Source organism: Cyprinodon variegatus, unplaced genomic scaffold (assembly GCF_000732505.1).
Source record: "Cyprinodon variegatus isolate N-32 unplaced genomic scaffold, C_variegatus-1.0 Scaffold220, whole genome shotgun sequence".
Taxonomy (NCBI): Eukaryota; Metazoa; Chordata; class Actinopteri; order Cyprinodontiformes; family Cyprinodontidae; genus Cyprinodon; species Cyprinodon variegatus.
In genome coordinates, this window is record NW_015150673.1 from 468,667 (window position 1) to 482,081 (window position 13,415).

The following is a 13,415-nucleotide window of genomic DNA, read 5'->3' on the forward strand; positions in this document are numbered from 1 at the left end:
GCATGAGCAGCAACCATTCAACACAGTACGGGGCCAGTGTTGTTGTGATACTGTGTCGCGCATGGGTCTTTAGAGGCGACGCTATGACGCATGCGTGTAAGAAAAAAAATGTGGTTAGAGCTTAAAGATGGAAACGCGAAAATCTTCCCACTCTGAAGGCTTAATAAAAAAAAGATCGTTTACAGACCCCCGAAACGCCGGCTTCGTGTGGATGAGAGGCTGGTTTGGTGAAAAATTTGTGCGTTTAGGCCAGGGTTTGACTTCGTGTGGACGGGGCCTCAATAGCAATGTATATTTAGTTAATTCCTGTGTCTAGTTTAGTTGATCTGTTTGGAAGAAACCAAAATTTGCAAATATGTACCACACTATGCTGATTCATTGGTTTAAAATTTCAATAAAATACACCAAAGCGTAGATCATGAAGTTTTTTTTGGGCGCTCTCAGGCTCAGCAGCTATTCTCCCCCACAGGACATTACCAGCCTGCTCCACACCATTTATGAGGTCGTGGATGCCTCCGTCAACCACTCTCCTGGCAACAGCAAGACTTTGAGGGTCAAACTCTCCGTCGCTCCGGACTCAAGTCAGCAGTGGAGGAGCTGTGCTCAGGGTGCGACAGGTAAAGCTCCCGTTGACTCAGTGTGGGGCAGTGGCAGAGAAAAGAGGGCATTGTTACCTTCCATTTACACGTCTGCGCTGACAGCTCACTCAGACGTGTGTTTGTTGTCATGTAGAGAGGCGGCCGCTTCAGGCCTGTCAGGTCTTTGTTCCTTGCAGTCTCTCCGTCGCTCCAACCCTCCTACTCAATGGGGTTCATTTTTAATGATGGGGGGTGACTGCGTAGAGAGAGTGCTCCCCTTCCTTCCCTTGCCGCCTTCAAATACTCTAAAAGAAACCTTAAGAGATGTGCCAAGTCCTTTTGATAACCACAGCCATTTTTCTTTTCTCCTGTGCTCCCTGTGTTCCCTCCCCCCCCCACGTCTCCCCCTCTTTTTGTCCTCCTTTCTCAGAGCTGCGGGGAAAATATAGCAACATTCGACGTAACTTTCCCTTCTGACGACTTGGCAAACAAGTCGTCAGAGAGGAAAATATCTCAAAAAGTATATATTCCTGAGTGTTTGTGTCCTATTGTTTTGTCTATAAATATCTGTCAGGCGATTCAGACAGAGGAAGCCTTGAAAATGTTTCCTTCATGCTAATTTCAAATCGCATCAGATCCCACATCCTAATAATACTATTTCTGAAATCAACATGGTTTTTATGGTACTCTGCTCCTTTATAAGTCTGGGAGTTGAAAATAGAATAAATGAAGCACTGTTGTTTTTCCTTGTCTATAGATCTTCAAAGTGAAACACTAAAACAAAGGTTGCTTTCTTCTGGGTCTTGTGTGGCTGGTTTCGTGTGTTTGTGAGGCTTCTCTGCATTGCTCCCTTTGCTAATACCCCCCCTTCTCTTTGTGCATACTCAGATATGTCCCACTCCAGAGAGAAAAATGATAAATGCGTCGAAGAGACCAAGAGTGCAGACAAGAAGTCTCGAGCGCTCCTCAGGTAACGTGACCTTTTGCTGCTTAGGTGTCTGCATGAGGAACAAATCACACGTGTAAATCCATCAAACATCAAGAAATGTATTTTCAATAATTATGTAAAGGAAACTAAACTCAAATAGATTCTCAAAACCCACAGAAAAATACTTCAATCGCTTATTTCTGGTCATTTTGATAAGTTTGGCTTATAGCTAAGGAAAGTAGCAGTATTGCATAATACCAGTGTAAAAGGAGGATTTTCAATATAGAGCTATTATGTCAGTGTTGAGGGAATGAACTCAGTGATTCTTTTCCTTTGGTTTCTCCATCACTGTGTTGTGGTACATGCCGTCACAACCAGTGGCAATGCTGGGAATTTTTTTACTTCTGCTAAACTTTTTCTTTGATATAAATGGATTTGAAACACTTTTATAGATTTAGATTTTTCTTTTCTTTCTTTTTTTTTGATGATGATTATGAAAAACACAGAGTTCTTTAAGAAATGTGAAATATGATATAAATATGAAAAAGAATTGAAACATATGCCTAAATATTTTGCCGTATATACAGTAGGGATGTAACATATTGGTTGATGAATTACTCGAAAGTTGATTGATTTTATTGAACACCTAACATTTAGTTAGTCAGCGGCCATTTTCTTAAAAACCTGAGTTTCATCTTTTATCGAATAGAAATTTCCATAACTTGAGGGGCTCAATACTTTTTTGCAATATGCTGGGTAAAAAAAACAACCTATTTTTGTGCCAGCTGCAATAATGCGACTGTTTTTAGCATTTGCTTAATCATGTTTAGTTACTTTAACACAATTGTTTCATGTTAGCGGGATAGAACATAAAACAATTGTGTTAAATTAACTTAATATGATTAAGTAAATGCCAAAAGCGGTTGCATTATTTTAATTATAATATGTAATTATGAGATGTAAAAACAGAAACCTTTTAGGTGATTGAATAAAAACACTAAAGATTTCTTAAATATAATTTAAGGAAAGGTATATTGCTTTTCGTTTACATGGTGGAGAGTAACTAAATTTTATTTTTTTTTTACTTTTAAATGGTGGTTCTTGGTATTAGAGACATTTTAAAACTTCTCTCCATCAATTGCAGTAACTTACATAAGCCTTTCAAACTACCAGAATAATTGCCAGCATGTATTTTTTCTATCTTGTCACAAACATTTTGCATTTGCCCACGACTCGCCTTCCAATCACACCAGAGAAATCGACGCCGCTCTGCCATGCTGCCATGGAGCACAGCTAAATGGGCGCTATTTAGGTGACAACTTCATGAGTTTATCAAGTGTTTATATATACAGTACAAACAGAATGAAATAAAGTTAATTCTGCATCTTTGTCACCGTCAAACATTCTTAAAATTCCAGACCACACTCTCCATCAATTCATGTTTCTGCTCCGGCAGAAAAACAAAAGTTGTTTACATCCTTAATAAATGGGGCTGCTCAGTGGTGCAATGGGTAGCACTGCTGCCTCGCAGCAAGAAGGTTCGATTCATGCATGTTCTCACTGTGCATGCCTGGGTTCTCGCGGGTACTCCGGCTTCTTCCCACAGTCCAAAACCATGACTGTTTGGTTAACTGGCTTCTCTCCATTCTCCTTAGATGTGAGTGTGTGCGTTAATGGTTGTTTGTCTATGTGTTACCTGACCAGGATGTACCACGCCTCTTGCCCATAGACAGCTGGAGATAGGCACCAGCACCCCTCGTGACTCCAGCAGGGATGAAGCGTGACGGAAAATGGATGGATCCTTAATAAACACCCAATGCACAAATTACTATATCAATAATGGTGTCTCTCATCTTCCTTTTTAATAACCACTGACATATTTTCCGAGAGGTTTGGGCCTGATGAGTTTGCAGGCCCTTTAATTGACACCCTGGTCATAACGGTGGATGGTGGTATTTCTGAGGTTAAAGTGCCTCCTGAAAAAATGTATTCATCCCTTGTGAGAAATACATTTGCAGCCTACATGTACTATTTTTTATAAAAAATAAAATGTAAATAAAAGCAACTGTACCATAAAAACTACACATTAGTACACAAATTAATGCAATCAATTGCTACTAAGAAAAAAAAAATCAGCAGGTACAAAAGGAAAGTCTGATTCTTGATTCCAGAGATAAATACCTTCTTCTGGTGGCCTGAGGAAGCATTAAAGGAGAGCACTATCATAACACCACAGAGGTGGCCTTCCAAGGCAGCAGCAGCAGTTATAAAAGCCCATAATCTTAATCGGAATCCCCCTGAAATCTTTCCAGCTGCTTCAAGCAGAGTCCAAAGTTTGATTTTGTTGGCCAGAACTAACTAACCAAATAAGGCTGTGATTTAAAAAAAAATGATTCAGTAAAACCTTTATATAAAGANGGTTCTTGGTATTAGAGACATTTTAAAACTTCTCTCCATCAATTGCAGTAACTTACATAAGCCTTTCAAACTACCAGAATAATTGCCAGCATGTATTTTTTCTATCTTGTCACAAACATTTTGCATTTGCCCACGACTCGCCTTCCAATCACACCAGAGAAATCGACGCCGCTCTGCCATGCTGCCATGGAGCACAGCTAAATGGGCGCTATTTAGGTGACAACTTCATGAGTTTATCAAGTGTTTATATATACAGTACAAACAGAATGAAATAAAGTTAATTCTGCATCTTTGTCACCGTCAAACATTCTTAAAATTCCAGACCACACTCTCCATCAATTCATGTTTCTGCTCCGGCAGAAAAACAAAAGTTGTTTACATCCTTAATAAATGGGGCTGCTCAGTGGTGCAATGGGTAGCACTGCTGCCTCGCAGCAAGAAGGTTCGATTCATGCATGTTCTCACTGTGCATGCCTGGGTTCTCGCGGGTACTCCGGCTTCTTCCCACAGTCCAAAACCATGACTGTTTGGTTAACTGGCTTCTCTCCATTCTCCTTAGATGTGAGTGTGTGCGTTAATGGTTGTTTGTCTATGTGTTACCTGACCAGGATGTACCACGCCTCTTGCCCATAGACAGCTGGAGATAGGCACCAGCACCCCTCGTGACTCCAGCAGGGATGAAGCGTGACGGAAAATGGATGGATCCTTAATAAACACCCAATGCACACATTACTATATCAATAATGGTGTCTCTCATCTTCCTTTTTAATAACCACTGACATATTTTCCGAGAGGTTTGGGCCTGATGAGTTTGCAGGCCCTTTAATTGACACCCTGGTCATAATGGTGGTATTTCTGAGGTTAAAGTGCCTCCTGAAAAAATGTATTCATCCCTTGTGAGAAATACATTTGCAGCCTACATGTACTATTTTTTATAAAAAATAAAATGTAAATAAAAGCAACTGTACCATAAAAACTACACATTAGTACACAAATTAATGCAATCAATTGCTACTAAGAAAAAAAAAATCAGCAGGTACAAAAGGAAAGTCTGATTCTTGATTCCAGAGATAAATACCTTCTTCTGGTGGCCTGAGGAAGCATTAAAGGAGAGCACTATCATAACACCACAGAGGTGGCCTTCCAAGGCAGCAGCAGCAGTTATAAAAGCCCATAATCTTAATCGGAATCCCCCTGAAATCTTTCCAGCTGCTTCAAGCAGAGTCCAAAGTTTGATTTTGTTGGCCAGAACTAACTAACCAAATAAGGCTGTGATTTAAAAAAAAAAAAGGATTCAGTAAAACCTTTATATAAAGACATCGTCATCTCAGATGAGACATTAAGGGTCACCACAGTATGAGGTTCTATAACATTTCCTGGTCTGGACTCAAAACTTGTAAAATCTGTGGTAACTTTCCGGTGCATATTTTTTTTACCCATTTTTTCCACCAAACCTTCTATTATTATTAGTGGGTTTGACTCTCTAACCTGTGACCTCCTATAGAAATACTTCAGTGGATTATCTGTCTGCTGGACAAGTATAAGAACGACATGATTTCCCATTTTAGTCCAAACTGGGACCTCATAAAATAGATTCTACTTTAGCTTTATTTTGCCTTTTGTTTTATTATTAGCATTAAACTTAATTAAAATGCACTGAGATAAAACTATTTCTCTGATTAATCTAAATAATACAGAAAAGGGCATTTTTACACTGAATAACTGAAAAACCTGCTTTTCAGTGTAATTCTGATTTATTTAGAAGCATCTGTTTATCATTTTCTTTAAAGAGATATAATTTTCCTGTTTGTTGAAGGATTTAATGTGTTCTGTAATTTGTTTTACACACGAAATCTCTTGTTGCTTTTCTTCTGTCCACATACCACAAGTGTAGATTTAAACCTGTGATTTTAAGCGTCCTAGCTCTGCAACAGTTGTCCTGCTTCTACCTGATCAGAAGCTACATTTGTTTATCTTTTCCAAACTGCTTCCTAATGAGAGGTACTGCTCATTTCCACAGGCGCCACCACAGCGACCACCACACCCAGCTTGGCTGCCAGCGCCACTGTGTGGACGAGAACCTGGAACGCAGGAACCACTACTTGGACCTGGCAGGCATTGAGAACTACACGTCGCACTTTGGAGTCGGTGAGTGGACTGGGGTAAAGAGGGGTTGGGGAGGACTGAAGGCAGACCGAGGCTCTTTGAAGCCGGTCATTACTGCAGCACCTGTTTAGTTAGAGCTATTAGGTGGGACTACCAGCCAACTGCTCGCCTCGCCAGTACAAACATCTGGGTTCAGGCGGACACAATACATCGAGTGTTCGAGGGGAAAGTCTGTCAACGGTCAGGACGGAAAGTTGTGAGGGGAGAATTTAAAGCCTTGATCTGCTGTCCACTGATGACATGCCATGATTTTGCTGTTGGTTCTTAGAGGAAAGTGCTAACAGGAATCCTCTCTGTGTCTGAGATCTCGGAGAAGGGAAAGATCCAGAAGTGAGATTGGGAGGTTTTGCATAGAACTCGATTACTGTGCTTTGGGCATTGCCTGATTTCTGTCTCCTTATTCCTGAGTAGTTGTGTTTTTATTGGCAATGCCTGTTTGCTTTCCTTTGAGCAAGACAACATAAAAAACTTGTATTTTGTTAATTTAACAGACTGTAAATATGGACTGTAGATGTGAGAAAATGCAATATTATCTTTATAACTAAAGACCATAATAATCTATGAGAATCAAGTTAATCTAGAATTAGAATTCTATTCAAAGGATTAAAGATTTAACTTTCATCAACAGTCTTATGGTGCATTATGAATCCGAGGAAATAAGTTATAAGAAGCGGTTTTTAGCTCTAACTAGGTTTGGAAAAATTAATCTGATTAATAATGATTAATTAATTATACAATAATTGTCAACTATTTACGTAATCGATCAATGGTTTACAGGAGTATAGAGACACTAATACATGCTATTAGCTGGAAGAGCAACCCATTCAGAGGAGGGATTACACCAAAACTGTAAAAATTAAATAGACATAACATTATGCATTTAAAGTAAAAAAAAACATCCTTTTTGTATGTCAACATGCGCTATACAGAACTCCTCAAGTGGCAGTTTTAGCTTCAGCTGGTTTAAATTCTGTATAAAATCTTCTTTAAGTAACCGTTTGCTATCCGTTTATCAATTGATTAATTGAAAAAAAATAGCAAAAAAGGTGTTAGTTGCAGCCTTAGCTCTAATACCTACATAATTAGAGGATTATTTCTGATGTATTTGCAGCATGACATTTTTTGTGGGTCCCTTTCTCTGAGTTTTGTCTTATTTCAGTTATTCCTCTATCAAGTCTAAAAATTCTTAAAATAAAGGAATGTTTTGCAGCCTCCTGAGCCTTCTCCTTAAAACAATGATCCTTGAAAAACATGCTGCTAAATAAGATAATACACAGTCTCTAAATTATTCTACCGTTCACATGTTTTTTGACTGCCAGTCTCAGAAAAGTTCAGATTAGAGAAATAAAGTCATTTAGAATAATAGCTTTGTCTCTTTCTGACACAGCTCCTGCTGCTGAACCAGCGAAGGCAGAGACCCAGACTCGCTCATCCAACCAGGCTCGTTCTCGCTCACACGAACCAGAAAACGGACTCCCCCACTCACACCACCGCCGGCTCATGACGGCTGTGGACACTACTGCTCCAGAAGGCGTTCATCCTGCCCGGCCCAGAGGCCAGGAAACCGGGCGACACACCATCCGTTCTCCAAAGACTCATAGCCGCACACCCACTGCCCAGAACAGCGGCAGGGTGATGAGGAGTCGAGGCGCACCACCTCCGCCGGCTCTGCCCTGCCAGACGCCTCCTCATCAGTCCACTGCTCCATACCGTAAACACAAACAGCGATCTAAAGAGAGCAATGGCTACCGGGCCTTAGGTGCTATTGGCTCTCCGGGACCTGTAGTGGAGAAAGAGCAGGTGAGGGACCTGCCAGGCGTTCTGCTCTACGACGGTGGGCTGTCACAAGTGGTGCAGCGGCATGAACATCACCATCATCATGAACACCATCACCATTATCACCACTTTTACCAGTCCTGAAACTCTGATTGGCCGGAGACGGCTCAGCGCCCCTGCATTGCCACAAAAACCAAACAGGCCAGCAGACACTGACTGCAGCGAGCTGCACCGGCACAGGACACTGGAAGGACATGAGGATGGTGGCCATGTTGTGCCTGTGCTGGAGTGTTAAGTAACCAGATCTATGAAACGGTTGGTCTGACCTACAGAAGCTTTGGTATGCAGCAGGATGGTGAGTCAGAGCCCAAGCTGAGCGGTCGGACTGGAAATTACACCAATGGCAGCAATGAAAAGGTGTTTTAAACTTCCACCCGTTGAACTGTACACTTTCAGACCAGCATTCCAACACTACCAAGACCACCAAGTCAAAGGGAAGAAAATAGTAGAGAGGAGGAGCCTGTGTCTGAATAATATATAAATATATGAAGGAATTAGGGCGACGAGCGATTTGTAAAAAACGTGTCAAAAACAAAATGAACGTGTAGGCGTATCCGAGTGTCACAACACTGGTGTCCGTTTGAAACCACTTCATGTCATGATCCACAGCTGTTTTTGTTTTCATGTCTCCATATTTGGTCTATTAGTCTACCTTCCTCAATGACCAGGTTTGTTTCTTCCCCTCAGCTGCTCTGCATTCAGTTCATTGTGCTAAACCTGCAGCTCATTGCATCCACTTAATTTAAGCTCCTGGTTTCTCTTTGTTCCCTGCTGGATTCTACCGTTTGCAGTGTGCTTCCTTGTGTCCTGCAAGTGTTTTTTTTTTTTTTATATAAACACTAGAATAATATCTCAATCGGTCTGCAACAACTTCAAAAGAGGAAACTGGAAATGTTGGCGGGATTTAAAGCAAGCTCTCAATCAGCAACACACTGTAGGTATAAAGGGGAAGGAAAACAGTAGAATAGATCCACTTCTACCTCTTTTTTCATCTGAATAATTCTGATGAATCAATAATCAAGCATTCATTTAAAATCACTTTCAAACTTTGAATGAAGATAAATCACGTCACATTCTGCAGCTCAGAACACCAGAAAGCCTCTTTTTAAAGATTAACATTCACTGTACATAAAGTATTTATGCTGTCATCTAGTTTCTAAGCTTTATCCATGTATAGTTTGTGAAAACTGCAATTTTATTATGACCACTAGGAATATCAGTAGAACATGTAATAAACCTTTGTGTCAGATTTGTTTTTTTGTTTTATTTTTCCTTTTTTACCCAATTTACTGACTAATAATGTCTGTTACTCAAACTCAAAAGCCAGGATATTTAACAAGAATTTGTTGTACAGAAAATTTGTATTTGAGGGTCTTTTTTTATTTTTTTATCAGCTGAGATTACGCTTGCCTTGTGTCATTTTCTTTACAATCTATAACTTTATTCACAGTCCTCTTCCTTTAGCATGCGCTGTATTGGTTTTTGAAATTCTGGGACAGTGCCCACCTTCCTAACACTGTGACTCGTGATCTCCCAGCTGCTCTTTCTGTTACCACGCCATCAGCCCTTCCCCCGGCTGTCAGCGAGGCTTTTACCGAGCCGCCATGTGTCCTCGGCGCTCAGCTGACAAGGCTGCGTTTGTGATGCGGCGGGGCGACGGCTCTCTCAGCTGTCTCATTCCTCTGGTGCCGAGAAACTCCGGAGCCCAGCCTGTGAGCTCCGGCAAACCCATAATTCATATCCCATGACTGCAGTCCTGCAGAGGTGTTCAACCTGTCCCCCAAAGCCTTAACAATTAGATGCAGATAGGACCTTTAAATAGAAGCATCCTACAGAAGCTGCCGCTATAACAGTTTTTTTTACCTACCTTTGCTTTTTTTAGTCAAGTTGGCAAAAGAACAAAAAAAAGTTGTGTTGCCGTACCGTACTTTTCTTCAGGGCCTTGCAGAAGCATTCAAACACTTTATTCTTTTTTTTCTTGCATTTTTGTCACTTACAACCACTAACTTGATTGTATTTCATTAGTATTTCATGTGATATGTGTTGGAAGGTGGATTGATGATGTAAAAAAAACTACGGAGGTGTCCATATTCATGGTATGTCTTTACAGGCTTTGCACTTTTAGAGAACACAATTTACAAATTTTGCAAGATAGCTTCAGCTCAGTGGTATAAAATGGTTAGAGAATCTGAACAGAGATTCTAAATCCAGCCGAAAATCAGTCCATTTCATCTACTAGGTCATTTTAATATACATATAAATGCTTTGATCCATTGCCAATGTAGTTCTGGTGGTAGGATTATATTTGTCCAGCTTGAACACAAACCTCCACCCCATTCCTGACTCTTTAGGAGGAATATATCTTTTGTTTCCAGTATTCCTCGACATTTACCATTTGACATCCGGAGGATACAGTTGCTTGTTCATTTTTTTATCTCCCCATAAGGGTTTTTTGAATGTGAAACTAAAAGTGTAATTTTGGTGATGACAGAATCTTCTTTCTCATTTACTGTGACCCCTTTGCAGCTTAACAAACTTCAACATCCTTTCTTTAATAATGTCTTTTAATTTGCCTCCCTTGAACAAACTACAACTGAAAGATCCCTATTTACTAAAGATGTTACAGTGGATTTTTTTACTGAAGTGTTGTGTTATAAAGAGCAAAGTATGTTGATGTGCTCCTTACTTATCAGAAAAATTTTAAAAGGACAAATTTCTAATTCCAATAAAATTGGAATACCTTTTCTTTTTTATTCCACCTTTTGCATCAGGCCCCAATAACATTTATTTTTGTGGTTGTAACATGAAAAAATATGAAAATGTTCATGGAGTAGGAAAAGTTAGAAAGTCATGGTTTGCTGATCTAAGTGCCCTGCTAAAAAGAAGCTTCATCAGGTGTTATTGACAGTTAAACTCGCTTGTTGCAGTACTGGCTTGGAACCTCCCAGATAAATTGTTCTTCTGATCAGAGAAAAGTTTATGTTTCCTTAACTTGGGATCACAGCTTGCTCTCCAGTGACGATGCACCCAGGTCTCATAAGGATTATTGTCCCAGCTGCAGGAGCCCGGCTGACACTGTGACTTCTCTCCATACTTTCATCTCACCCAAGTCTGCTTGGTGTCAGCTGGTATACGGCCGTCTTGTTGTGTCACCAAGCAGCAAGCAGGCGACTTTTTCATCCACCAGGGTGGTCTGATTCGACACGTGAAGTCGGGGTCCTCTAAAGCAGTTTAAATGGGTCACACCACTGGATAGGTAGCAGTTTTTAAATTTTTCACCTCCAGTTTTACTAAAAAACACCAAACTTCAGATTGGATTTCATTGTTTGTGCAACTTCAAAAAAGTTTAACAGATTTTTTTTTTGTTTTTTCTTTTCAAAACCTACCACATCGTAGATTGATCCAGTGGAGGGGTGGAACATTTTAAAAGTTTTTCTTTGCTCATCTAATCAGTTGTTTTTTAGAGATGCACTGATTACTTTTCTGTCAAAATGTTCAATCCCTTTTATTTATAACCTTTATCTGCCAAACCTCTCAGCTTCTTATATCAGTTCAGGAAGATATAAGAACAGCAAATGAAATTTTATTTCATCGCCTCCTGCAAATCATTATTATTTATATAGTTCAACCCGTGTTGGGGAGCAGTTTCTTTGTGTTTCACTTTTTTAAGACAAACACAAAATGATTAGAGTTACAAACCCTCCCACTCTATATGCACTCCTTTTAGATCCTTACCATAATTCAGAAATTTCCAGAAAGCTGCTAACTTTACCAAATTTTAAATGCTGAAATAATTAAAAAGCTGCTTTATATATGCTATTTAGCCTTCCTGTTGACTGCTATAAGTCTTAAGCTCAAACCAGATACAGCAAATTGCTGCTCCTAGCTATTGTTAACCTTTCACGGGGTCAATATTAAGGACTATAATGGGGGTAGGAAAAAACATTGGAACTGCTCTCCTCAATCTAGACATTGCAACCCCTTGGATGAGAGCTATAAAGAAAAAAGTTAAATAAACGTTGAGAAAGGCTGAGGCTCTCCATTATAAACCCAGAACATAAAAAAGTGGAGACATTTGTGTCACACTCGGTGCGCGTGAATTCATGATATATTTTTGTTAAATCAAGCCTTGCTCTCTCTTGCAGCCTGACCAACGAACACACCTTTAAATGCATCCGACAATGTAGAAAAGTTTTGGCGGCACTTTTACTTCTTCTGACTTCAGAAAGCATTAACAGATAATTCCAAGTGAAAACAAGCTAACCAAATTCTTTTTTTTTTTTTTTATCTCAAACTTGCTGGTAACTATTTAATTTCTCTTTCCTTATCCATTCATATCATCATTGTCTGTCGTATGATGCAGACATATATATATATTCACAATTCTGTCGGACGTTGTGCTCATTTGTAATGTTTTATATTTGGAGAGTTTTTGCTTATTTTTGAGGCATGTGGCTAAAACTAGTTTTAGTGCAACATCCAGTTTTTGTAAATGAATCCCAATGCTAAAAAACATGCTCATGTTAATAATATCTAATGTACAATCCAGCATTATTCTGATCTCTTGTTGATATTGGATTGAATTAAGACTGAGTCAGCATCATACTGAAACAATATTAAGGCTTATTTTTTAATATAAGTTGTAAATTTGTATCTGTAATCCACTCTCAGTTCTTATCTGGCATGATGGTCTGACTTAGCAGAGAGGAATAATTGTCCCTATTTTATTTCTACCAATTTACTTAAATTTTTGGTCCTTCTAAGCCTCATTAATTCTCATTCTTTTGCCTCCATCACATCTACACTTTTTCATGTCTTTGTTTAGTTTCTATTAGATTATATTTGGTTTATTTATTGCATAGCAGATCTGTGCCAAGGGATTAATTAAAATACAAACCTGTTCCCGACTCCTGTTTATTATTTTTTTATACCCACTAACACATACATCTGCAGGACATTTTGTAAAAATAAGCTGTTCTCCAACCGAGGTGAGGAAACAAATTGCAACATATTTATTTTAATAACAGGATAATCATTTGATACATTTCACTTTTCATGTTTTTTTCTTATTTATTTAAATGTCTGCTGTGTTGATGGCAGGATACTCTGCCTAAGACAAGTGTTTCTGTTGTTGTATACAACATTTCATGCTACAACCAGTGCATTTTATTTGGATTTTATAGATCAAATAAAAGTTTTTTGTTACTGGGTTGAAGGGAAAATGACACAGTGATTAAAATTATTCTAAATAATCTGAAAAGTGTGACGTGAAATTGTTTGCAGTCTCTTTAATATATATGATTGAACAGTTACATTCAGTGCAACCAAGTGCCCTCAGAGATGCCACTAGAAAATAAAGCCCACTAGTGTGTAAATTAATCTCAGAAGGAATACAGCTGTTTTGTGACACCCTTAGAGGTTTGTTAGAATGTTATTCAATCAAAAAAAAAATGCATAAAGCATGAATAGGGCATGAAACAGTAAAGAGC

At 39.2% G+C, this 13,415-nt stretch overlaps 1 protein-coding gene across 2 annotated transcripts in view; it reads left to right on the forward strand.

Annotated features, from left to right (window-relative positions):
• The window catches only part of nkd1 (naked cuticle homolog 1 (Drosophila)), a 52,786-nt gene extending 39,634 nt beyond the window's left edge, over positions 1–13,152 (forward strand). The window contains exons 7-10 of one of the 2 annotated variants that reach the window (XM_015380717.1): positions 470–617; positions 1,467–1,548; positions 5,945–6,072; positions 7,478–13,152. In XM_015380717.1, the coding sequence (XP_015236203.1) occupies positions 470–617; positions 1,467–1,548; positions 5,945–6,072; positions 7,478–8,010 (891 nt within the window). In that variant the 3' untranslated portion in view covers positions 8,011–13,152. The remainder of the gene's footprint in view (positions 1–469; positions 618–1,466; positions 1,549–5,944; positions 6,073–7,477) is intronic. The other variant, XM_015380718.1, reaches the window with a different exon arrangement.
• The last annotated feature ends 263 nt before the right edge of the window (positions 13,153–13,415 follow it).